We start from the raw sequence: 26,225 nt of genomic DNA on the forward strand, positions 1-26,225 counted from the left end.
ATGGAAACAGCAAAGTAAATTTTCACATTGTATGTGCTGGTTGATCAAGTTGCGTTGAAATGAATGGGAAGCCATTTTCAAATTGAGATATAGACTGAATAATAGATTCATGTTTCACCACCTCTCCCTACCAGACTGAGAAATGGACAACATGAGTGCTTCAGAAAAGTGAAGCCAAAATATCTCTCATGCTCTCTAGTGGGTATTTCCTGTACAATTTAACACCACCAACACCCATGCAAGTAAACAGAGCCTGTCTGTTTACTTGCATTACTATGTGTTCTGACATTCCAAATATTTCCCTTTGCATTAACATCTCTTCCAATATTTATCTTGTGTAACTTTACTTTACAAAAGTTATTTGATGATATTCATAACAGTGTGGTATGACATGCATGTTAGCAACAGGCATGTCATAGCACATTATCACATCACAGTGCAACGTGAAGGGGTGTACGTATAATGGACAGACGAAAGGCAGACACATGGGACTCGCTCCACTTTCCTTCCCGATTGTGTAGACTCGGTTCCAATTTTCATCTACTGCGCAAATGCAAGAAAGATGGCGGCAATGCAAAATGGCGATATTTTGGCATCTTTACTGAGAGACAGATTGGTGTTGCGTGGTCCATTCTTATACGATCAATTCAACCCATCCATACTCTACCAACCCTTCTCCTGCCTTCACCTTGCTGTAGTGTTTGAACAGGTCAGTGGCAGAACTGAGGTCCAGTACTCCGTGGATGACCAGTTTACAGTAGCCGGCCAGCTGGATTCGCTTCCTTTGAAGAGCAGCTATCTTCATCTTTTCCTCTTCTTCCTCCTGCCTTGCACCTGGAGGCAGGGGTAGTAACAGAGCAATGGTGATATGTGAAAATATAAGCAGGAGGAGGAAGTGAAAAAGCTTTGAGGTATTGCTCAGACGTAAGAGAAATACAACTTAAAGCAAGAGACGAGCAGCATCTCAGTAAACAGGTTTTTGGTTTGAGAATGGGCAGCTTTTTTGTTTTTGTTTTTTTTACACAATATGAAAGCAGAATTCCTATGAAACAAAGAACCATGTCACTTCAGGGTTCGTACACCTTTTTCATGGTCAAATTCAAGTACTTTTCAAGGACTTTCAAGGTCAGGTTTCAAGCTTTTCCAGTACCGTAAGCAGTTGTAAATTAAATAATGTGAGACAAATTCATGCACACTCAAAATGGCATTTTCTCTTTTTTATTAACCACACTGTTGCAGAACACATTAACTCAGGTGCATGTTGTGCAAATCAAAACAAATCAGAAAACCAATCAAAAAACAAATCAACTTAAGTTAGTGGCCCTTTCTGTTGAGAAAAAAACAGCTCTGACTCAAAATGCTTCAAGGTAAGGCGGCGGCCAAATGGCTAAGGAGTGCCATTTAAAGAGCGTCATTCAGTTCCTTCATCTTCTCTGCCAATGTTTTCTCCAAAGCCTCAAGATTTTTCTATTTTTCTTTTGCTGCTCTTCTAAGTCCGTTTGACTTTGAAATGAGGTAGTTTGCCCTCTGATTCAGCTTTTTCTGCATTGCTATCAGCAGATTTCACCAGGACTTTCACATCCTCTTCTTTTTCACCTTCATCTCTGTTATCTCATCCATTAATGCTTTTCTCTTCTGTTTTTTCTGTTGATCTTGCTTTTGACGTTTTTCATCATCTAGGTACATGTGGTACTTTTGCCAGGCAGCAGATGCAGAAAGGAGCAATTCGTTTGTGTACCCTATGTTTTGCAGCCCCCCAACAAAGCGCACATGGTCATGGATGATCCGCTGAGCAATCAGTGAATGTTCTTTGAGGTTCTCCACCATCATCTCCTTGTTAATGGAAAAAACCCTCTCAACAGAAGCTTGACCATGCGAGAGGAGTAGGGCAAGTCTTACTGCCTCCCATAGATGGCGAAACTCTGCTTTGTTGGATAAAAGTTCATGGTAAAATTCCTCCAATCTATCACTCTGTGGACTGAACTTTGTAAAGTAATCTGAGGCTGACATCAGGTTGTGGTCAAAAAAGTGGCCAAACTCCCTGAGCACATCATCACAGCACTTTCCCTCAATGCGGCCAGTTTCCACAAGAAGTCTGAGAGTAGTGGTGAGTTTTTGGACACTCAACTCTTCGTTGTTGAGGCGCACCCTTGGATCCAGAAAAGACAGGCTCCTCACCAGAGGATATTTAACTGGTGCCTTTTCAAAAGGTTAGACACCATCTTCATCAAAAAAAGCTTGCAGCTCTGCCTGAACTCAAGCCTGAGCCTCTCCGCTCCAGAGTTCTTCACATGTTCCTCAAAGGCTCGCTCTGTAGCAAATCCAACTTTCAGTTTGGTCACATCCATGTGGTTATCTGTGTCCTCATGGTCCACTTTGAGAAGCTTTACAGGGTTAGTTGCATTCTTCATCACACTCGACTTGACAAACCTCTCCATTAGACTTTTCAGCATAGTTGTGAGATCATTGCACATAAATGGCAGCATGGGTTTGTCAGTTTGGTATAGCTTCAAAAATGGTGTGATTTCCCTGGCAACCATTAGAAAGAAGTTGAGTTTTGCTGGGAAGAGGTCGTCGTGCACAATTATCTCAGTTTTCTTGAAAGACTTTGTGCACGGTTCTGTAACCTTTTTTGATTTGGCAGCACTGATGTATGTTTTCAGAGAGGGCAAAATCTGAAGAGCACGCTTAGCCACCTCCACATTTTCCAGCCATCGGTGACTACAGAAGTCAAGAGGGAAGGATGTTGAACCAGTGACTTCTGTGTAGTCCTCCCTATGAGCGGGGACATCCTTAAATAGCCATTTAAGGCTGGACAGAGCATCTCCTAGGTCCCAGTCTGTGGATGCACAGCCTGCTCTAAAGGCATTGTGTAGTGTGTGCAAACCACAACTTCCAACATTTAGCATTTTCCTCCCAGTTTGCTTTTCAGTGTTCTGCTGGGCCAGAGAGAAGACCTTCCAATTCACATTTGGGCCGTCCATCGACAACTGAAACAGGTTCTGGAAGCCTATATCTGAACACACCTTTTCAATCTTTGCATGAATTTGCTCTGCAGTGTGATGACCCAAGAAAAATGATGTCAGGTACCTTGAATGTACTTGGTTATTGTTCCAGAATCTCACATGCATGTCAATCTGGCACTTCTTCATTTCCTGATTTAGACTTTCATCAAACAGAAGTACATATCCAGACTCCTTCTTCGCTATGTTCTTCATTAAGGAAGAGAAATGAGGAGCAATCCCAAATGTGGCGAGGTATGCCACTTTTCTCTCTCCACAAGAAAACTGCTTTGCAATGTCACTGTCAGGGAACATGGTTCGGAAAATGTCTTCTGCGTTCTCACATGACTTGTAGGAATAGTGACTGGTTACAACTTTTATTGCCCAACATATTTCTGCTTTCAGTGTTGGATTAGAGTTAACATATGAAGTTAAGTTGCTTGGGGTCTTGCTGATTGTTTGATGTGAATTAGAAGACCGAGAGGCTGGTAGACGGGAGCTGTTACTCCACTGGCTGCTTCCACTGCACTCTCCATACTCCTGATTGCTGGTGTGGATGTAGCTGTGTTTGATGCGAGGCTTGTCGGCTGGAAAAAAATCCCCCACTGTAGGACCTGGGTTTTGAAATGCTCTCAGCAGATCTTGATGCTTTTTTCCTACCACCAAAAATAAGGGGAAATTATATATTTTTTTAAAACTTACTCTCAAGTATCAGTAAGATGCTTAAAATATAGTGTGTATGTATGTGTGTGCACATATACACACAATACATACATACATAGCCTACATACACAGTAATAGGACATACAGTAAAAGATTCAGCCTCCCCCGGCTGAATAACCGACAACCGATACACCCCGTCGAGACCCCCGCCCCGACCGATCACAGTCATGCGGTGATCGGTCTCGAGATACAAACACCCCACAGGTGAGAGCGGTGCGGCCGGTCAGAATCATCCTACCACTTACACATCCTATATAGCACAGTGCTTCTACATCACGTACGCCTAGCATGTAGCTAGCGGTTAGCATAAATCAATTATAACTAACATGTAGGGCTAATGTGGTAGCTAGTAAACCTGTGTGATTTACCTTTCATGTGACTTTAGAGTGCAGATTCTCCCATTGCGAAAAGACGAATCTCTTTTCTGCATACTTTGCAGTATGCCACATGTCGGTTTGCTCCATGTTTGAGCCATGTTTTATATTTTATGTTTTCCAGCCACCGTTCATTAAAATGACATCCTCCCGGCATGTTGGTCCGACGCTCTGTCCGCTTGGGGGCAATGTCACACATGACAACAGACCAGCATGTCACACACGCAAAGGCTCACGCGAAGCCCACCAGAGAGCGCAGTTAACATTTTTTAATCTGACTAATAATAATAATAATAAATCAAATTTGTATAGCGCTTCTTAATATTCAAAGACGCTTTACATAGGAGCACACAAACACAAACAGAGACAAGTGAACACGCGTACAGGACAGATAACAGTGGTTTGGTTAAGTGCAGACAGTCCAGGGGTTTTTGCCAGGTTTCAGTGAGACAGAGTAGGTCCAGTTTGTTGTCAGTGATAAATTCGTTGAGAATGAGAATTTTTATTGAGGCGATGAGTTCAGTGGAAGGAGGTGTTTGGTGGTTTAGCTGGAGGAGTTGCATGGATGTGTAGCGTAGCGCCATGACCGAGGCTGAGAAGGAGAGCGTTGGAGGTGAATGATGGCTGTGACAGACGAAGGGATAGAAGGTGGAACAAGCAGATGGAGAGACTAGCCCGCCTGGGCTCATCAGGTTGGGAGCTGAAGGGAGCTAGCTGGCTAAGGTAGAAGGCAGCGGTCCCAGCCAGCGAGTGCTAACCGCACCGAGACAGGTGAAAGCCTGCCCGGGGACTACCTTTGAGCTGAACGGAGGTGGAAGACGTCCGTCAGATGGGAGTTAGGTTGGCTCGAAAGGAAAGCAGCAGTCCCAGCCAGCAAGGGTAAAACCGCGTCGGGACAGGTGGAGTCCTGCCTGGGGGCTACCTTTCAGCGTAGCGGTGGAAGAAGACCGTCAACACCGGTAAGTGTCCAAGCTAACGCTTAGAACACCGAGAGGTGTCCTAAAGCAGTAGCCTAGCACTGCCGTGGAGGTTTGTTTGAGATCCACGTAGGTTGGTTATCCGTAGTCCGTTTTGGTCAGCCGATTGAAAGGACAGAGCGAAAAGTAGTAGATTTGCCAAAAAGAAGTAGCAAAAGTAGCAGCAAGGAAAGCAAAACTTAAAACTTTCGGAGGGAGAAGCAGCAGCCAAATGCGCCAGCGTCCTCTCCTCTCCTGACTATTTTATTTCTCTCTCTTTAATAAGCGGTCTATTGAGTGAGATTGCTATTTGTTGTGAAATATACGTATATGATTACAATTTCAAGCATTTACAAGCACTAGACCCAATATTCAAGCATTTTTCAAACCTTAAAAACACAACATTAAAATTCAAGCATTTTCAAGGATTTCAAGCACCCATACAAACCCTGTCTCTTGTCACATATGTTGTGGTGTCTCATGGGACAGCTTTGACAGGAGGTTTTGAATATTTGAGTTTATTTCTTGAGTTATAAACATCTCTAGCTTGGGGAAAAATATCCTTGTCTGAACTTTAAATTGAACCAATTCATATTTGCCATTCAGTGGCATAATTTTTTTTTTGTTCTTTAAGCAGCACCATCAATACTTTAAATCATTTTCAAAATTGGCAAGTAAAAGAGGCTTAAGTGTTTTTTCAAAATGGCATATTTCTACTTTCAGGGTAGAACCCCTCCTGTGAAAGAGGTGGGGAGATTTTGGACAAGATGAGAGGAGGTACCAGTGAGCTCGTCATCCTCAGGGTCAGTGAAGATGAAGTCCAGGAGAAAGGCAGCCAACTCAGAGCGCAGAGAATCAGAGGGCAGGCTGGCCAGCAAACGGAGGGAAGGCTCAGAACGAACTGAACCTGTGCTGTACAGTAGCAGCAAGTCACACAAAAGCTCAAATGCCTGTAAAAAGAAGACACACATAAGACATGCAAACACATGTAAACAGACTAAAAACATTATTTGCTTTATGCCTTTTTTTGGGGGGGGTAGTCTTGCAAACATCCATCCATCCATGCCATTATCCAAGCCGCTTGCTTATCTGAATTCAGGTCGCAGGATGTTGGAGCCTATCCAAGCAGTCATTGGGTGGCAGGCAGGTAGACACCCTGGACAGGCTGCCAGTCCATCACAGGGCTGACACATTCACACCTAGGGACAATTTAGTATGGCCGATTCACCTGACTGACATGTCTTTGGACTGTGAGAGGAAACCAGAGCATCTGGAGGACACCCATGCAGACATGGGGAGAACATGCCAACTCCACACAGAGGATGACCTGAGATGACCCCCAAGGTTGGACAATCCCGGGGTTCAAATCCAGAACCTTCTTGCTGTGAGGGGACCACGCTAACCACTACACCACCATGCCACAGGCTTGCAAACAACAATGCTCTAATGTAAAATTTGTGAAGGCCCCAAAGATGACTGATCCTAATATACCCAGTCATCTTGGGTATGTCAGCAAACATACCCAATGTTGACTACTAAACTTGTTCTGAATAAACACGACGTTTATCTTCAGTGAAACCGACTTTATTCACTCCATTTCTTCACGATACCAAGCGACCAGCAACTTGCTCTCGGCATCCGCACCACCACAACTGCGCATGACAAGAGACTCCCGCCTAGAAGGGGCAATACACTGCACATGCATAACCTGACCAGAAGGGGAGCTGTCCTCCATTACATTAACTAAATAGGGATGCATAGAGATAACAACATGTTAACAATCTCATTCTCTTTTTTTAAAGAAATAAACAGAGAACAAAAAAAATGAAATTCACAGCGTGAATTATGGAACATACATTTCCAGAGAAATCAACATGTCATGGAAACATTTGAGAACAAAATCAATTGTCCATCCAACACCCTTTTAACCCGGGTCCCATTCTCCTTTCTTTGTGAGACAGTCAGCGAGTTGAGTTTTCGTGTCTGACCAAAGAAAATCATCTACATGACATGCAAGCACCCCAGTGACCTTACATTGCTCATCCAACCAATAAAATATTGCTGGATCCACCTGAGACACTCTACCACCAGTAGTCTGCATGATTTCCTTCACTTTGTTGTACCAATATAGTGATGCGTCTGCAAGTCCATAAACACATTTCTTAAGTTTCCATACAACATGTTCACAGCCTGCTTCTGTAGGGGGGCGGATATAAATATCCCTGGATAGCTCCATACCCTGTAAAAATGCCGATTTGATGTCCATAGAATGCACTTCCCACTGGTTTTGACATATCACTGATAACATAAGTCTAAGTGAATCAGTAGCACATGTAGGGGAATCCTTTTGTAGCTCTTGAATATTTATCTCTTCAAAACCTCTGGCAACCAGTCGTGCTTTAGGCACAATACCCTTAGGTGTTTCTTTAAGACTACAAACCCATCTAGTAGAGATACATTTCTGACCTGCATCTTTAACTACCTCGAAGACATTATTATTGTGCCAGTTCTTTATTTCTTCCTGTTTAGCTGCATCAAATGAGATGTCTTTCGTTATAAGTACATCAGCTTCTCTGTCTGTTTCTATGTGGAGATTATCAACTTCTGAGATATCAACTGATACCTTCTGCCCATCACTTCCATTATTCTCTAGATGTTGCATGTTATACCATGTTTTATATTTCCCTGTAGCTTTGCCTGCTCTCCCCAAGACTCTTGCTCTAAGTAGAGTATTGTCACCTCTGTTCATATATGTTACAGTCTGTCCTGTTTTTAAACTCATACCTGCAGAGGGGACAGGATTATCATGTGCATTAGGCTTATGGGCCATTTCAGTTTGTGCAACATTACTTTCAGGTAACTCATTCTCTCTATTTTGTTCACTGGCTAAATCATCAGCTACATTGTTTATACCTTGTTCATCATTTCCTGTTTCTGTGTCTTGTTCATCATTTACTGTTTCAGCATCATTTTCATTTTGTACCATTTGTTCTTCGTTAACCCTTGTGTTCACCTTGGAAAGTCTAGAGTGATGTACTCGCACTAAGATTCCACCATGCCTTACAAAAACAACAGCTCCATCCTGACCAATAACAATTCCTGGTCCTTTCCACTCATTACATTCAGCTCGTTTGTAATACACCTTGTCACCCATGTCATATTTTTCATCTGTAGCTCTGAGCTGTTTACGTAGTGCTCGTCTTATCCTTTCTGAGCACTCTGCTTCAGCGAATGCTTTTCTAGCAGCATGTAGGGCCGAAATGTGCTCTCCTACTCTAGCACTCATAGTAGTACCCTCTACTGCGGGTGGTTTATCAACCAGTACAGAAGGAAGGTTAGGATTCAAACCATACACAAGTTGACGTGGACTGTAGCCGTGCACATTATGCATACTGTTCTTAGCCATAAGAGCCCAGTCCAGGGCCGTTTCCCAGTCACAGCCACTTTCTCGCCTGACCTTCAGAATGATGTCGGTGAGGGTCTGATTATGCCTCTCCATTAGTCCGTTGCTCCAGGGACTGTATCCCGCTGTTGTTTTCGTCTCAATGTTAAAGTTCTCAGCCATATCACGGAACTCTGCATTATTGAATTCTCCTCCGTTATCGCTGTAGAGCCTCTGGGGGGCGCTGTGGATTCCTATCCATGTATGAAGAAATGACTTGACGATCTCTGAGGACTTCTTGGTTTTTACAATGCTTCCTGCGCTGAACCTTGTGAATTGATCAATGATGTGGAGGTACCATACCCCTGGTTCCAACTCATGCAAATCTACTGCCACCGTTTCATTAAACGTTGAAGCAAGAGGCAAGCCCACAGCAGGCTTTGGCTTCGTCTTGCTGTATCTCTGGCAAATGTCACAGTCCTGTACTATGTGCTGCAAAATCGTGTCACACTCTGTGTCTTTATTTCCAGAGCTATGGATGAGCCGCTGTAGCCTCTCGGCGGAGGCGTGACCGAACTGTTTATGCAATTTCAGAAGAACTTTGTGTTTCTCATTTGCGGTCATATTTTCTGTGACTGTGATGACCTCATCTTCATTCAGGCTGTTCTCTGGAGCCGTCAGTGCTTCAGTTTCTATTGGCTTTGTTTCTGTGCTCTTGTCTCTGATATCTATACAATAGTGTCCCGAGCTGGTTAATTCAAGAGGGATATTTTGATTAAACATCACAGCACTATCATTCTCCATATCCAAAATGGTCCCTGCCCTTTTCAGTGAAGTCTTACTCAGAAGCAGTGGGATATCAGCTTTAACTACTTCAGTTTCCACTTGACATTTTGTCTGTCCTATTTTTGCAGGCAGTTTCAGTATTTTGGAGGAATGTACTATATTCCCATCTCCAAAGCGAAATGGTCTGCTGCTTGGAATTTCACTTTGCGCTATCTGGTTCACTTGGCTTAGACTGAGGTCTGCGACAAAATTTTCCAACCACTTTTCTCCGCATACTGTGCGGGTACATGCAGTATCAATGATAGCTGTCCCTAACGACTCAGTCAGAAAGATCTCTGATGCTGATTCAGACAGCGAGGCTTTGGTAAACAATGTGTCCTCTACTTTTGCTGGCTCGCTATTCTTGTGGGGACAGTCCTTGGCCCAATGGAACGTGCTCTGACATACAGCACATTTTGATCGCCTACCGAACCTATCCAGTGGGTTAGTACCTTGTAACGGTGGCTTTTGTTGTCCAACCTGTGTTGTCTGTGACTCTTGTCCAGCTTGCTGCACAACGTTACTTGTTCGTTTAAATCTTCCTCGCGAGCGCTGCTCTGTGTAGAACACTTCATCTTTTACTTGTATGCCATTAGTCGCGTCGACTTGTATTTTCCCTCCAAAAATCCTCTTGAGCGCGGACTTCATTGCCGCAAACGTTAGGTCCGTACATGCTGTCAGCGCCATTTGCCTATTTTTCTCGTCTAGACAAGCCGTATCCAAAAGTTTAAAAGCTAATACGGCATCGGGAAGAGTCATATCATACTTTTTCATTCTATTGTATCGCTGCTCAAAGTCAATCACATAGTCCGCCATGGACACAGAACTGTCCTTCTTGATACAGTCAAAATACGAATAAGCATCGTAAGCGCGGTCCCTCTCTTCTTTGAGAAACATTCCATCTAGTTTTGCAATTAAAACGTCCATACCCCCATCTGTATTCAAGTCTGCAGCGGGTATTTCCATGGCGATATCCCTTGCCCTTCCTTCAAGCCCCAGGACGACAGCAAGGGCCTGTTTCTTCTTATCCAGCTCAGTAACGAGCTTCCACATAGCAAATTCATTTTTCCAACTCTCGTACGGTCGGGACTCATCGAACTTCGGTGGAACTTTGTAGCTAGCAGAAGCCATTTTCTGCTAACCGTCCTCTGCTACCAATGTTGACTACTAAACTTGTTCTGAATAAACACGACGTTTATCTTCAGTGAAACCGACTTTATTCACTCCATTTCTTCACGATACCAAGCGACCAGCAACTTGCTCTCGGCATCCGCACCACCACAACTGCGCATGACAAGAGACTCCCGCCTAGAAGGGGCAATACACTGCACATGCATAACCTGACCAGAAGGGGAGCTGTCCTCCATTACATTAACTAAATAGGGATGCATAGAGATAACAACATGTTAACACCCAAGACCTCTGCTATGTTCAACTTGGAGCCAATACAAAAGGTTGTCCGAGATTTGTTTCTCCTAAAGATTAAATGAGACATTCATTTCAAAAGATAGCTCCTCCCTGCTCTCCATTGACAAGAAAGAAATGGGGTTTTGGAATGTTGACGAAATCTCTCTCTCTGAACCCCCCCCCCCCCCGCCACACACACACAGCATTTAAGTCTAAGAAGGAGCTCCAGCTAACTTAAAACAAAAAAACAAAACAGGAGAATGGAGTGAAGATCAAACAACCAACAAGACTATAAGTTATGTACATGTGTACAGCACTAACCCTTGAGCTAGAAAAGAGGGGAAGTTATACTCAGATAAACAAAGAGGCATAAACACACTTCTAAATTCTACAAATCACTCGCCTATAATTTCAAGTCCCTGAATACACTGGCTACACTTGGTTTATGGCCTGGCGGCCTGTCCAGGGTGTCTCCCCGCTTGCCGCCCAATAACTGCTGGGAAAAACTCCAGCATCCCCGCGACCCTGAGAGCAGAAGAAGTGGTTTGGATAGTGGATGGATGGTTTATGTAGTAGATGATGCCAATATAAGAGAACTCTAACCTGGTCTCTAATCTCAGCCTGGCCCAGAGACAGACAATGCTTACACACACTGCAGAACGAATGCATTTCCTTCTTCAGACGCTTTAGCTGAACCTGGAAGTTGAGGGCATAGGGAGAGATGAGGGCAGGGGTGGGAGAGAGTTGTGAAAAATGTCTCCATGCGTCCAACTGTTTGCATTTAAAACAAAAAGCAAAAGAATATATAGGGCTGTCACTTTAGCCTCATCGAGCTAACCAGATGTCAGTTGTCTGACATATTTTTCTGTTTGTACAAATAAGTAGACGTGGGGGGCGTAATTAGAGACAAGAATCTTTCAGAAAAACGTTATGTGCAAAACATGAACATAAACATTGTGCTACATTTTCAAAAACGTAAATATTCCATCGTCTTTGGATGATTGGGTTCACTGTCATTGCCATCTATTTCACAAAAGGCTAATATTATGTGTCTTACTATTGCCACCTCCTGACTAAATTGGGTGATTTGAGTTTTCATTATTCTTGCCTAACTTTCAGCATTCTCTGGTTATTTACTTATTTAAAACATAAAATTCTTCTATTCATCTTTGAGATGGTTGGTATTCAAATTTAATATTCAAATTTAAAGTGATGGGCCAATAAAAAAAAACTAAGGCAATTAATCGCTACTGTTGCCAATGCATTATCCAATGAGCTCCAACTTTCGATGTTTTACTGCCAATTTTTTTAGGAAAAAAGTTTTGGATCAATGATCCAACTTTATTATCATCATCATCATCCACTACTTTTTTGGTTATTTTGGGAAATTCATTAAGGGATCAGCAGCATCAAATCTAGCAGCACTCCAGAGACTGATTGGGATTCCATGTCTTGCTCAGAGGCACATCAGAAGGGTAGAGGCCTTCTGAAACAGGAGCTTGTTGAGCCACAGTCCTCCAGTCAAAGAGACAGCTCCCTCGTCAGTTGACCACTCTGCTGTCCATAGTTGAGTAGACAAATTCTCCAACTATGGCCAAAACTTGCCAGCATTGTCTTGTGTTAATGAACCACTCTGCATGTGTGAAATGGAAATGGCTATGAATCAGGGAGGGATATGCTTGCTTGCTTTGGAACCCTGGTTTACATAAACTCCCAAATAGCTGCACTGGTAATCATGCCGCCCATTGTCTTGGGGACAGAGAAACAGAGTGAGAGAGAAAAGGAGAAATGGGGGCTTGACAGCGAAAAAGAACATGGGAGAATGAGACCAAGAGATGACGAAAGAGAAAAACAACGAAAGAGAGTGACGAAGGAGCCAATTCTGTGGGCTTGGATGCACTCTTAAAGAGAGACTGACATGCCCTTTCTGAACAAATTTTTTAACATTGGGAGTTTGAATCATAACCGAAAATAGGTGTGGTTTTATGAATTCAACGCTATTGGCTACTGTCTTTCCACGCATTTCGCATGTGACCACGGCATGGTGACCACGGCATGGTGACCACACATTTTGCATGCGACCACGGCATGGTGGTAGGCCTACGGCACGGCAGTGCAATATAACTTGGCGAATAATATGTTTGGTGATACAAATAACTTAGATAAATAGATGATAGATATTTAGATAGATAGCAATACGTCGTAGCAAGATCGATAATGAAGTCTCAGCAAAATAGCACAAACTCGAGCCAAGTAGCTAGCAGGAGGGGGTGAAAGAACGGCTTCTCCGTGGTTTTATAGCATCTCGCTATGGACACACCCTATATGCAAATTGACTGGTGTCTACGTATCTACTGACACAATTTGTCATTGGACACCATCTACAGTCAATCACAGGTCTCTCTCGAGTGGCCGCAGACACACTGTTTTGGCCACTGAAATTCTCCGTAGTCACATTCCAACTCGGAACATAGCCCATCAATAGGAATTTTCAGATTTTGATGTCAGTATCACTTTAACAGATTGCAGAGATAATTGCCTGTTGTCTGCACAGCTGGTTAGCTGGTAAATAAGAGCTGGTAAATAAAACAAGCAGCTAAATCCTGGAAATATGCAGGATGCACACTGCTGTGCCTGTGAGTTGGTCACTAATGGAATTTATTAGGTAAGCTTGCAACCAACTGTTGAGATGTAGGCTTATGAGATCAAGTATGTGAATCATGTAGGTTGGCACCCGGTTGCAGTTAAGAGAGTTACTCTTTTTGTGAATAATGTAGGCCTCCAGCGGCGTCCTTAAGCGACATGCCATCAGAGACAGGGCTTTAAAGTAATTTTAGGACATCCAGTTAGACACAATGCCACCCCTGCATGTCCAAAGACAACCAAGGCACTTTTTTCATAGCATACCAACAAGATATATTTATTTACAAGCAGTATAAGAAGATGAGCTATGTTCACAGATGATGTGAAGTGCCATACTTTGATACTATCTATTCTTTGATGAATTTGGAAACAAGAAATAACTGCTAAAAAGCAATCCTTATACTTCCCAAAAAGTTTCATGGCCAGTGGCAGACAAAATGCAGAGCGAAATCCAAGGCTTCTAGGGAACTGATCTGAACAGCGATTACATCATTCTTTCATAGCCATCTCACTGTGCAACCAAAATGAATTTAGTGAAAGCATAAACAGTACTTGGTGCTGCTTTATGTATTTTTACGCAATTATGATACATCTGATTGAGCTTTAATGTAACCCACAAATAATATTTCCCTGATAGCAGAAAAACGTTTTCATGCTTGCTTGAGGCATAAACGTTTGGCTTTGAAAAACCATTCATTCATTCTATTTTTTTTCATGGATGTGTTTCCTGATTTACTTACATTTTATATTCAGTAAACCAACACATCCATCCATTCAACCCAGTTGTTTAACTGTTCCAATTCTTTTTTCCAGACGTTCACTTAAATTTTGCTGGATGGTTGGGTGAAAACATAACCGATAAGCTAAATCACCATCACATCACCTTGGTATACAGCCCTTCTTTCAACTCAGAACTCAGCTGTAAGCCTCTGCTCTACCACACATTTCATGAAAGCAGCACTGGTATTATTTTTTTATTATTTTCATTTTATTACTTATTGATCCCCATGGGGAAATTCTTCCTCTGCATTTAACCTGTCTTAGCTGTATAGCTAGGAGCAGTGGGCAGCCGTCGCGCAGCGTCCGGGGAATTAGAGATTGGAGAGTAAGGCATGATGCAGAGACATTTCCCAATGTTAGAAGAATACCTCAGTAAATGTAGAGTTGGTCACATTTGCCCTTGCCCAGATCAGGTGGAAGGCAGCACACTTCAAGGCAGGCACCATGAACTGAAATTATACCAGAAGACCTCAATCAGTTTCTTGTTTAGCAACTTCAATTTGGATACAAGATCTGTGTGCACATGTGTATGTCAGGGGGAGAAAATTAATTTACTTACCAGTAGGAGTGGGGTGGGGGAATCAATTCTTACATGCAACGAGATTCTCTCATAAAAGATTATGTCTCAATGCAGTAAACAACAATCGGGATATTTAAAGCTCATTTCTTGACTGGGCTGTAGGCTACTTACGGCTGCTGCTGAACCAACTGGATGGTTAAACATAACGGACGTACGACATGTGCATCTTGTTTATATTCCAAGCTAGGCTACTTCTTCAGTTTTGGTGAGGATGGCTCAGAGCAAGCAACCAAAGTTGGATACAATCCAACCGGCACCCTCTGGCTTAAAAGCCAGCGTATGGAGGCATTTTGGCTTCTGTGAAGTTGAAGGAAAAAGGCACCTGGACAAGAGCCACACTGTATGCAAGTTGTGTCTAACTAAAATAAAATATTTTGGGAACACAACAAACATGAGAAACCATATCTCACGTTTCCATCTGGAGTTGGAAGAAAAACAGCCGGTTGTAGATGCTGCCAACCACAGAACAATTGAACAAGTGATATCAAAGCTTGTACCGAACTCAGAAAGGGCAAAGCGAACCACAAAATCGATTGCAACTTTTATTGCCAACGATTTGCTCCCCTACTCAGTCATTGAGAACCAGAGCTTTCACACTATGCTGCACACTCTGGAGCCAAGATACATCCCATCTCAACGTTTTTTTCCACCGACAGCGATACCCACACTCTAAAACAAAACCAAAACCAAAGTCATGGACTCATCGCGGAAAGCGGGTAGGAAAGAAACAACACGCGATGCATGGACATCCATTGCTACAGAATCTTATGTCACCGTAACTGCGCACTTTATTACCGACGACTGGCAGCTTGTGTCTCATGTGCAGGGGATATAGTTACTGTACAGCAGACCACACTTACAATGCAGCATGTAGACCAACTCCTGTTCTTACACAAAAACTTATCACATTGCTTAGTCGGGCATCCCTACAAACACAATTGGCTGTGTTTAAGGGTGGGAAGCTGGATGTGGGTATGTGCCCTGGTCGCTGCACTAGCGCATCCTCTGGTCGGTTCAGGGGGGAGGGGGGACTGGGGCGGGGGGGGGGGGGGTAGTGTGAGCCTCCCATGTGCTATGTCCCCCTGGTGAAACTCCTCACTGTCAGGTGAAAAGAAGCAGCTGGCGACTCCATATATATTGGAGGAGGCATGTGGTAGTCTGCAGCCCTTCCCGGATTGGCAGAGGGGGTGGAGCAGTGATTGGGACAGCTCGGAAGAATGGGGCAAATGGCCGGAAACAATTGGGGAGAAAAGGGGGGGGGGCAGAAAAAAAAAAACCAAACTTACCCATTCCAGTATTCACCAGCTAAGCACATTTGCTATGTTGCAGTTCCATGTTATTATGAACCCCACGGCACTTCTAGGCAAGACACGCCCCGCGTAGCATCTAGGCACTAGAATTGTAGGAAAACTCATCTCTACTCTGCCTCTGATTAGCTAACTTTAACTCTAACCTCGCCCTAACCAACCCAACCAACGAAGGCAACGAGTAATGGCCAATCCTAGTGCTTGAATGCCATGCGGGGCATGTCTTGCCTAGAAGTGCCCTGGAATTCTTAACGCTGCCCTTTCATGCATTTCCATGATTTCATTGTGGCCTATTATTTGTATTCCATTCCATTCCATTATCCAAATCGCTTATCCTGCTCTCAGGGATGCGGGGATGCTGGAGCCTATCCCAGCAGTCATTGGGTGGCAGGAGCGGGGAGACACCCTGGACAGGCCACCAGGCCATCACAGGGCCAGCTCTCTTTCTCTCTCTCTCACACACACACACACACACACACACACACACACACACACACACACACACACACACACACCTAGGGTCAATTTAGTATGGCCGACCCACCTGACCTACACATCTTTGGACTGTGGGAGGAAACCGGAGCTTCCGCAGGAAACATGCAAACTCCACACAGAGGACAACGCCCAAGGTTGGACTACCCCGGGGCTCGAACCCAAGACCTTCTTGCTGTGAGGTGACCACACTAACCACTGCGCTACCATGTCACCCTATTATTTGTATTTTCTCCATTACTTTTTGTTTTACCACATATTCCACAGAAAGCGTTAGTTGTGTATGAGAGCTGGTATAGAATTCTATTTTGTTTTTATATGAAAGAGGTTTTTGATTTTAATATACAGCAAAATGTTTAGATTTTTTTGTCTGAGCTTCTGTGGTCATTGCCCATAACAGGAGGATTTCGGTTGAAGTCTATCATTTATTTATCAATGAGGACAGCTTTTTTTTTTATTCTTTATTTTTCACAGCAGTATATATTACAAAATGTATATCAAAACAATAAGTTTAATTTTCTTCTGCCATTGTTTTTTCCCCAAACTTACAAGTAAAAAAAAAAAAAAAAAAAAAAAACTATATATATATATATATATACATATATATATACACATATATATATATATACATATATATATACACACATACATACATACATATATATACACACATACATACATACATTATATATATATATATATATATATATATATATATTATATATATACACATACATACATACACACATACACACACGTTTTTTGTATTTCATCTCGTTTATATTGTATGGTCTTAGAGTCTGGGTCCCTTATTTTGTATACTGTTATCCTCTTGTTGTTTTTGTAGCTTCCTTGCTAAAAGTTTAGTTGATTTTGAGCCTGACTCATAGTATTTCTGTTTTGTAAATGTCACCTTTTTTTCAATTTCCTGTGAACACAATATATTTATTTCATTTCTGATTTTCTTTATTTTTGTCATCAGATTCGGTTTTTATTCCCTTTTATGTTGTATCTCAAGATCTTTTAAGTCTTTATTAAGGTTTATTAGTCTTAATTGTTTTTCTTTCTTTTCATGTGCACAGAAAGATATAATTTTCCCCCTAACGACTGCTTTTAAGGTATCCCATACTATAGCCAAATCAACCTCTCATCATTCTCTTCTAGAAACATTTTTATTTCCTCTCTCATTTGAGTCTTAAATTGGGGGTTGTTTAGGACACTTGTATCTAGCCTCCACAATGTTCTCCCCGGGTTATCTCTGATATGTATAGTGCAAGAGAGAGGTGCATGATCAGATAAGTCAATACTTCCAATATCGCAACTATGCATTCTATGGCGGTCTCTCTTTAACACAAAAAAAATAATCTATCCTTGAGTTTACATCATGGGGGCATGAATATAAAGTATAATCACGGCCTGATGGATAAAAATCTCTCCAAAGACCGAATATGCCCAATTCTGCCATTAGAACATTAATTTTCCTATGTAATAATGTAGCGGATGAGTTTTTTGATGAATCTAGTTTTGGGTTGAGATGTACACTCACTGGCCACTTTATTAGGCACACCTGTCCAACTGCTCGTTAACGCAAATTTCTAATCAGCCAATCACATGGCAGCAACTCAATGCATTTAGGCATGTAGACATGGTCAAGACGATCTGCTGCAGTTCAAACCGAGCATCAGAATGGGGAAGAAAGGTGATTTAAGTGACTTTGAATGTGGCATGGTTGTTGGTGCCAGACGGGCTGGTCTGAGTATTTCACAAACTGCTGATCTACTGGGATTTTCACGCACAACCATCTCTAGGGTTTACAGAGAATGGTCCGAAAAAGAGAAAATATCCAGTGAACGGCAGTTCTGTGGGCGAAAATGCCTTGTTGATGCCAGAGGAGGATGGCCAGACTGGTTCGAGCTGATAGAAAGGCAACAGTAACTCAAATAACTACTCATTACAACCGAGGTATGCAGAAGAGCATCTCTGAACGCACAACACGTCGAACCTTGAGGCAGACGGGCTACAGCAGCAGAAGACCACACCGGGTGCCACTCCTGTCAGCTAAGAACAGGAAACTGAGGCTACAATTCGCACAGGCTCACCAAAATTGGACAATAGAAGATTGGAAAAACATTGCCTGGTCTGATGAGTCTCGATTTCTGCTGCGACATTCGGATGGTAGGGTCAGAATTTGGCGTCAACAACATGAAAGCATGGATCCATCCTGCCTTGTATCAACGGTTCAGGCTGGTGGTGGTGGTGTAATGGTGTGGGGGATATTTTCTTGGCACACTTTGGGCCCCTTAGTACCAATTGAGCATCGTGTCAACGCCACAGCCTACCTGAGTATTGTTGCTGACCATTTCCATCACTTTATGACCACAGTGTTTCCATCTTCTGATGGCTACTTCCCGCAGGATAACGCGCCATGTCATAAAGCTCGAATCATCTCAGACTGGTTTCTTGAACATGACAATGAATTCACTGTACTCAAATGGCCTCCACAGTCACCAGATCTCAATCCAATAGAGCACCTTTGGGATGTGGTGGACCGGGAGATTCGCATCATGGATATGCAGCCGACAAATCTGCAGCAACTGCGTGATGCTATCATGTCAATATGGACCAAACTCTCTGAGGAATGTTTCCAGTACCTTGTTGAATCTATGCCACGAAGGATTTAGGCAGTTCTGAAGGCAAAAGGGGGTCCAACCCGGAACTAGCAAGGTGTACCTAATAAAGTGGCCAGTGAGTGTATGTTCCAGTCTCCACCGCATATGACAATTGCTGTGGCCCCTATCATCAAATCAAATATTTTTCTGTAAAACGCAAAATCACTTCTAGGGGGGATATAAATGCTACCCAGTGTTATGATAGTGTCATCTATTTTTCCTGAGACTAATATATACCTCCCCTCCTTGTCCGAAACCTCCGAAAGTTGTTCAAATGGTACTTTTGTGATATTAAAATTGCTACGCCTCTTCTATGACCTGATTTATAGGATGAATAATACACCCTCGAAAACCCCATTCTTTTTAGTTTTTCATGTTCTGATGAAGTGAGATGCGTCTCTTACAGGAGCACTGTCTGTGCATTTTCCCTTTTCATTTTTGACAGTATTTGACTTCTCTTAGCTGGGTTTAAAATCCCATTCACATTAAATGAAATAACTTTAAGGACTTGCTTATTCATAGTCTCCTACATCGGTTACCACAAATAAACCTCTCCTGATGTCTCTACTGGCATTAGATTTGTACAACAAAAATATCTCTCCCAGGGAACAAACATAAAACAAGAACCAAGTCAAAAAATTTTTTAACGAAAAACTACCGAAACAGTTATTAACAGTTGTTTCCGATGTTGAGGCTCGTTTCAAAAGAGCCTTACGGGGCTTTTTAAAGTCAAAGCCCCCATAAGGGAATGTCCCACGTTGCAACAGAGGTGGGGCCCTAAGGTGTGGCCGCATGCTAGCCAATGTCCAAATAAAGTTGTAAATAATAGTGAGATTATGGAGAGAAGAAAAAACAAAACAAATTGTGAACAGTTCGCCAATTAATAAGTCCCGACTCTTTTAATTCGTTAGAAAATCGAACTGTAGGATTTATACTATGTAGCTATGTAAATAACCATGGTGAGGCACAGCGCTCAGAAATCAGATCAAACTTATCTGCATTTGGGCCAAAACTGTAGACCATCAGTCTCCTGTTGCGGGGGATCGCCTTCTGAATTTCTGGAGATTTTCTTTATATTGAGAGCGGAGGTTTTTCTTGGGCTGTGTGCCGTCTTCGGCTGAGTTGAGTTCTTGATCTACACCCCGGTCGCGCCGTCTCCCCGCCACCTGCCAGGTAGACAGGAGCCTGACCGCTTCTTGATACGGAGAGGCGGGTGACTCACCACAGACACTGGGAATCCTCGTGAAGCCATATCCCTCATTGCCTCCGTAGCATCCTTGTATAACCGGGTGCCGTCGTCGTAGAGGACCCGCATCTATGCAGGAACTTTATTTGTTTTTCTTTCAAAACTTCCTTGGCTTCGGCATATTCACGACGTTTCTTAAGCACTTTTACGTCATTGTCGACGTAAAAGCGGACATTGTTGCAGAACGCTTATTTTTTTTGCCAGGCTCTCCGGAGCACCTCCTCTTTCATCCGATAACTCCCGAACTTGACCACTATAGATCGGCGCTTTGCCTGCGGGCCGTTGGGCTTCGGTGCTAATGCCTGGTGTGCCCGCTCAATTCCAAGGTCTCTGTCACGGGGAAGGTCCAGCACTCTTTTAAATAAGTCGTCTATAAAGCCAACCATATTGGTGCCCTCTTTATCTTCGGGTATTCCGTAAACCCTTAAATGATCTCTCCGCGCTCGACCCTCCTGGTCTATCAGCCTAGCTTCCAGGTTAGCCTGGCGCTGTATTAGCCGCTTGATTAGCGTTGATGTGGCTTGAAGCACAGGCTCCATTTCGTTAATTCTCCCCTCTGCCTCGTCCAGTCTCGCGTTTGTTTTTGTTAGTTCTTGTTTAATGTCAGAGAGCTGTGCCTTGTGGTCTCTTCTGAACTCCCGGAGTTTGTTGAGAATACATCGCAGGCTAACTTCGGGGCCGTCTTCGCCATGTGGCGGAGATGAGTTTGGGGAGCTACTTCGGCTGCCTCGTCTCACTTTGGGGTCGTTTTCCATCATTGTCCTACGTCTAGTATTACCCTTTTTCTTCATTGTTCGACAAAAACTTCACAAGGGTTAACAGAACTTAAGTTTTTGGGGTTATTTCTCAAAACCGCTGGGGAGCTTGAAAATTAGGCTGCCATTCTCTCGGTGGCGGAACCGGAGCCAGGGGCAGCTTTTTACGTTATCAAGTGATTGCTGAAGTCTTGCTCAAGCCCGTGTTAATTTACAGCGAGGATGCTACTACAGGCACACTTGTTTCTTTTCTTGCTGGTTCTTTGCAATGCTGGGAAACATGACCTTTCAGTTGACACATCTCTTCTATGTTACTATATTCATAAAAGATGACGGAAGTAAATTCATCTGTTTATTTTAATTATGGATCATTATAAATATGCTAACCCAGCCACTGAGGATGCACAAGCCAGTGCATCCTTAGTGCCGGTCCCAAGCCCGGACAAATGGGGAGGGTTGCGTCAGGAAGGGCATCCGGCGTAAAATCTTTGCCAAATCAAATATGCGGATCATAAATAAGACTTACATACCGGATCGGTCGAGGCCCGGGTTACCAACAACCGCCACTGGTACTGTTAACCAGCAGGGTGTCGGTGGAAACTATGCTACTGTTGGACGAAGGAGAAGGAGAGGGGGAAAGCATGTCCAGAGGCAGCTAGAGAGGAGGAAGGGTAGGCATGTGGAGCTGAGAGTTGGAACTTTGAATGTTGGCACTATGACTGGTAAAGGGAGAGAGCTGGCTGACATGATGGAAAGAAGAAAGGTAGGCATACTGTGTGTGCAAGAGACCAGGTGGAAGGGGAGTAAGGCCAGGAGTATCGGAGGTGGGTTCAAACTCTTCTACCATGGTGTGAATGGGAGGAGAAATGGGGTAGGGGTAATTCTGAAGGAAGAGTATGTCAAGAGCGTGCTGGAAGTGAAGAGAGTGTCAGACAGAGTGATGAGTATGAAGCTGGAAATTGAAGGTTTATTGCTGAATGTTATCAGCGCATATGCCCCGCAAGTTGGGTGTGAGATGGATGAAAAAGAAGAATTCTGGAATGAGTTGGACGACATGGTGGAGAGGGTACCCAAGGAGGAGAGAGTGGTGATTGGAGCGGACTTCAATGGACATGTTGGTGAAGGGAACAGAGGTGATGAGGAGGTGATGGGAAGGTATGGAGTCAAGAAGAGAAATGTGGAAGGACAGATGGTGGTCGATTTTGCGAAAAGGATGGAAATGGCTGTGGTGAATACATATTTCAAGAAGAGGGAGGAACACAGGGTGACGTACAAGAGTGGAGGAAAGTGCACACAGGTGGACTATATCTTATGTAGAAGGCGCCATCTAAAAGGGATTGGAGACTGCAAGGTGGTGACAGGGGAGAGCGTAGCTAGGCAGCATCGGATGGTGGTCTGTAGGATGACTTTGGAGACCAAGAAGAGGAAGCGAGTGAAGACACAGCCGAAGAAGGAAGACTGTTGTGTGGAGTTCAGGCAGGAGTTAAGACAGGCACTGGGTGGTAGTGAAGAGTTGCCAGATGGCTGGAAAACCACTGCAGAAATAGTTAGGGAGACAGCTAGGAAGGTACTTGGTGTGTCATCAGTACAGAGGAAGGAAGACAAGGAGACTTGGTGGTGGAATGAGGAAGTACAGCAAATTATACAGAGGAAAAGGTTGGCAAAGAAGAAGTGGGATAGTCAGAGAGATGAAGAAAGTAGACAGGAGTACAAGGAGATGCAGCGTAAAGCAAAGAGAGAGGTGGCAAAGGCAAAGGAAAAGGCGTATGGTGAGTTGTATGACAGATTAGACACTAAGGAAGGAGAAAAGGACTTGTACCGATTGGCTAGACAGAGGGACCAAGCTGCAAAGGATGTGCAGCAAGTTAGGGCGATCAAGGATAGAGATGGAAATGTGCTGACAAGTGAGGAGAGTGTGCTAAGAAGGTGGAAGGAATACTTTGAGGGGCTGATGAATGAAGAAAATGAGAGAGAGAGAAGGTTGGATGATGTAGGGATAGTGAATCAGGAAGTTCAGCGGATTAGCAAGGAGGAAGTGAGGGCAGCTATGAAGACGATGAAGAATGGAAAGGCAGTTGGTCCTGATGACATACCTGTGGAGGCATGGAGATGTTTAGGAGAGATGGCAGTGGAGTTTTTAACTAGATTGTTTAACACAATCCTGGAAAGTGAGAGGATGCCTGAGGAGTGGAGAAGAAGCATACTGGTACCGATTTTCAAGAACAAGGGCGATGTGCAGAACTGTAACAACTACAGAGGTATAAAGTTGATCAGCCACAGCATGAAGATTTGGGAAAGAGTAATAGAAGCTAGGTTAAGAGGAGAGGTGACGATCAGCGAGCAGCAGTATGGTTTCATGCCACGAAAGAGCACCACAGATGCGATGTTTGCTTTGAGAATGTTGATTGAGAAGTATAGAGAAGGCCAGAAAGAGTTGCATTGTGTCTTTGTAGATTTAGAGAAAGCATATGACAGAGTGCCGAGAGAGGAGGTGTGGTATTGTATGAGGAAGTCAGGAGTTGCAGAGAAGTATGTAGGAGTGGTGCAGGATACGTATGAGGGAAGTGTGACAATGGTGAGGTGTGCGGTTGGAATGACAGATGGGTTCAAGGTGGAGGTGGGATTACATCAAGGATCGGCTCTGAGCCCTTTCTTGTTTGCAATGGTGATGGACAGGTTGACGGACAAGATCAGGCAGGAGTCTCCATGGACGATGATGTTCGCGGATGACATTGTGATCTGTAGCGAGAGTAGGGTGCAGGTTGAGGAGAGCCTGGAGAGGTGGAGGTATGCACTGGAGAGAAGAGGAAAGTCAGTAGGAGCAAGACGGAATACCTATGCGTGAATGAGAGAGAGGACAGTGGAATGGTCAGGATGCAAGGAGTGGAGGTGACAAAGGCACACGAGTTTAAATACTTGGGGTCAACTGTCCAAAGTAACGGGGAGTGCAGTAGAGAGGTGAAAAAGAGAGTGCAGGCAGGTTGGAGTGGGTGGAGAAGTGTGTCAGGAGTGATTTGCGACAGAAGGGTATCAGCAAGAGTTAAAGGGAAAGTTTACAAGATGGTTGTGAGACCAGCTATGTTATATGGTTTGGAGACAGTGGCACTGACGAAAAGACAGGAGGCGGAGCTGGAGGTGGCAGAGTTGAAGATGCTAAGATTTTCACTGGGAGTAACGAAGAAGGACAGGATTAGGAACGATTATATTAGAGGGACCGCTCAGGTTGGACGGTTTGGAGACAAAGCAAGAGAGGCAAGATTGAGATGGCTTGGACATGTGTGGAGGAGAGATGCTGAGTATATTGGGAGAAGGATGCTGAATATGGAGCTGCCAGGGAAGAGGAGAAGAGGAAGGCCAAAGAGGGTTTATGGATGTGGTGAGGGAAGACATGCAGGTGGCTGGTGTGACAGAGGAAGACGCAGAAGACAGGAAGAAATGGAAACGGATGATCCGCTGTGGCGACCCCTAACGGGAGCAGCCGAAAGTAGTAGTAGTAGTATAAATATGCTATGTTTTAAAAGTAGCAAGTAGTCACACAGCAGGGATGGGCAGAGTACTGAAAATCTGTACTCAAGTAAAAGTGCAATTACTCCCATAAAAAATGACTGGAGTAAAAGTGAATATGATCATTTGAGAAACCCACTCAAGTAAAAAAGTACCAGGTTAATAAATTACCCAAAGTACACGTTACTTTTCATTTTAATATTTTTAGGGTGTGTGGGCCATTAATGTGTGCTATTCACAGGATAGCACGCGTTAATGGCCAGGGCTATTAAAGCAGATCACTGGTTTTGATTGTTATGCAACTGTCCCAGTTTAGATCGCTTGTATTGTGTCTGTTTATAAGGTTGGGGTAAACTGCTGTTAGCTGAGACTGACAGTCATTTAGATGAGTGACGAAACGTGTCCAGATGAACTGATTCAGCTCTTGTGATTTCCTCACCTGGATTATTGAGCATGCATAAAGCTATATGTTAACGTCATTATCATAACATCAAAGATTAACGTGACACATGAAAAATTAACATAGCTAACATTAGCTAGCTAATTACATTTTCACAATATGTGCAACTTTGATGCGCTTGCGGAGGCTAGAAGAGGAGTTTTTAAAAGCAGAGATCTCGATGTTTTTCGGGAGGCACAGCAAGCACTTCATCATATAATTGTTGCTTTTTTTAGATTTTGGTATGAAAAGTGTGGCCAGGGATTGTTGCTGGAAGCTGCTTCTTGTTCTGGTTGCGCCGTTATCATCGGGTGGTGATTATTTGGCAACTTGGCATCTGCAGTACGGGTGCTCTTCGCGCGCTCTTGCCCCTCCCCGACCTTTAATCCTCGCATTTTGAGCAGACTACTTGTAACGAAGGTATAAATGGCAAATGTAGTGAAGTAAAAAGTCGATTACTGGCTCTAAAATATACCCAAGTAAAGAGTAGTACAGTTTTTAAAAAGGAACAGGAGAAGTACTCGTTCCTTAAAAAAAAACAAAAAAAAAAACTACTTTTCTACTCTTTTCTTTTACCTACTCTGTCACACAGTGAGAATAAATAAATCATGTATAGAAATAAAAAATGTTGATGCATCAATAATCGTTTTATAATTGCATCGTTGTTACCTCCAGCTTAGTCGGACGTCCCTACAGACACAATTGGCTGTCTGTGGGTGGGAAGGCGGATGTGGTCCTGGTCACTGCACTAGTGCCGCCTCTGGTCGGTCGGGGCGCCTGTTCGTGGGGGAGGGGAAACTGGGGGGGAATAGCATGAGCCTCCCACGTGCTACATCCGCCTGGCAAAACTCCTCACTCAGTTGAAAAGAAGCGGCTGGCGACTCCACATGCATTGGAGGAGGCATGTGGTAGTCTGCAGCCCTTCCCGGATTGGCAGAGGCGGTAGAGCAGTGACCGGGACGGCTTGGAAAATAGGGTAAATGGCTAAGTACAATTAGGGAGAAAAAGCCCCCTAAAAATAAATAAATAAAACAATAATAATTGCATCATAGCCCTCTGATTCGGAATCGAATCGTGAGGTGCCAAGAGATTCCCACCCCTACCTACCAGTCATCATGGAATAATCGTTTTATAATCATAT

At 43.6% G+C, this 26,225-nt stretch overlaps 1 protein-coding gene across 1 annotated transcript in view; it reads right to left on the reverse strand.

Annotated features, from left to right (window-relative positions):
* The window catches only part of LOC130110425 (cohesin subunit SA-2), a 68,679-nt gene that overhangs the window by 11,281 nt on the left and 31,173 nt on the right, over positions 1-26,225 (reverse strand). The window contains exons 20-25 of the mRNA XM_056277525.1: positions 14,461-14,541; positions 11,273-11,365; positions 5,837-6,005; positions 3,481-3,589; positions 2,243-2,721; positions 689-834 (exon numbers count right to left, since the gene is read on the reverse strand). Coding sequence (XP_056133500.1) covers positions 689-834; positions 2,243-2,721; positions 3,481-3,589; positions 5,837-6,005; positions 11,273-11,365; positions 14,461-14,541 — 1,077 coding nt within the window. The remainder of the gene's footprint in view (positions 1-688; positions 835-2,242; positions 2,722-3,480; positions 3,590-5,836; positions 6,006-11,272; positions 11,366-14,460; positions 14,542-26,225) is intronic.

Source organism: Lampris incognitus, chromosome 1 (assembly GCF_029633865.1).
Source record: "Lampris incognitus isolate fLamInc1 chromosome 1, fLamInc1.hap2, whole genome shotgun sequence".
Classification (NCBI taxonomy): domain Eukaryota; kingdom Metazoa; phylum Chordata; class Actinopteri; order Lampriformes; family Lampridae; genus Lampris; species Lampris incognitus.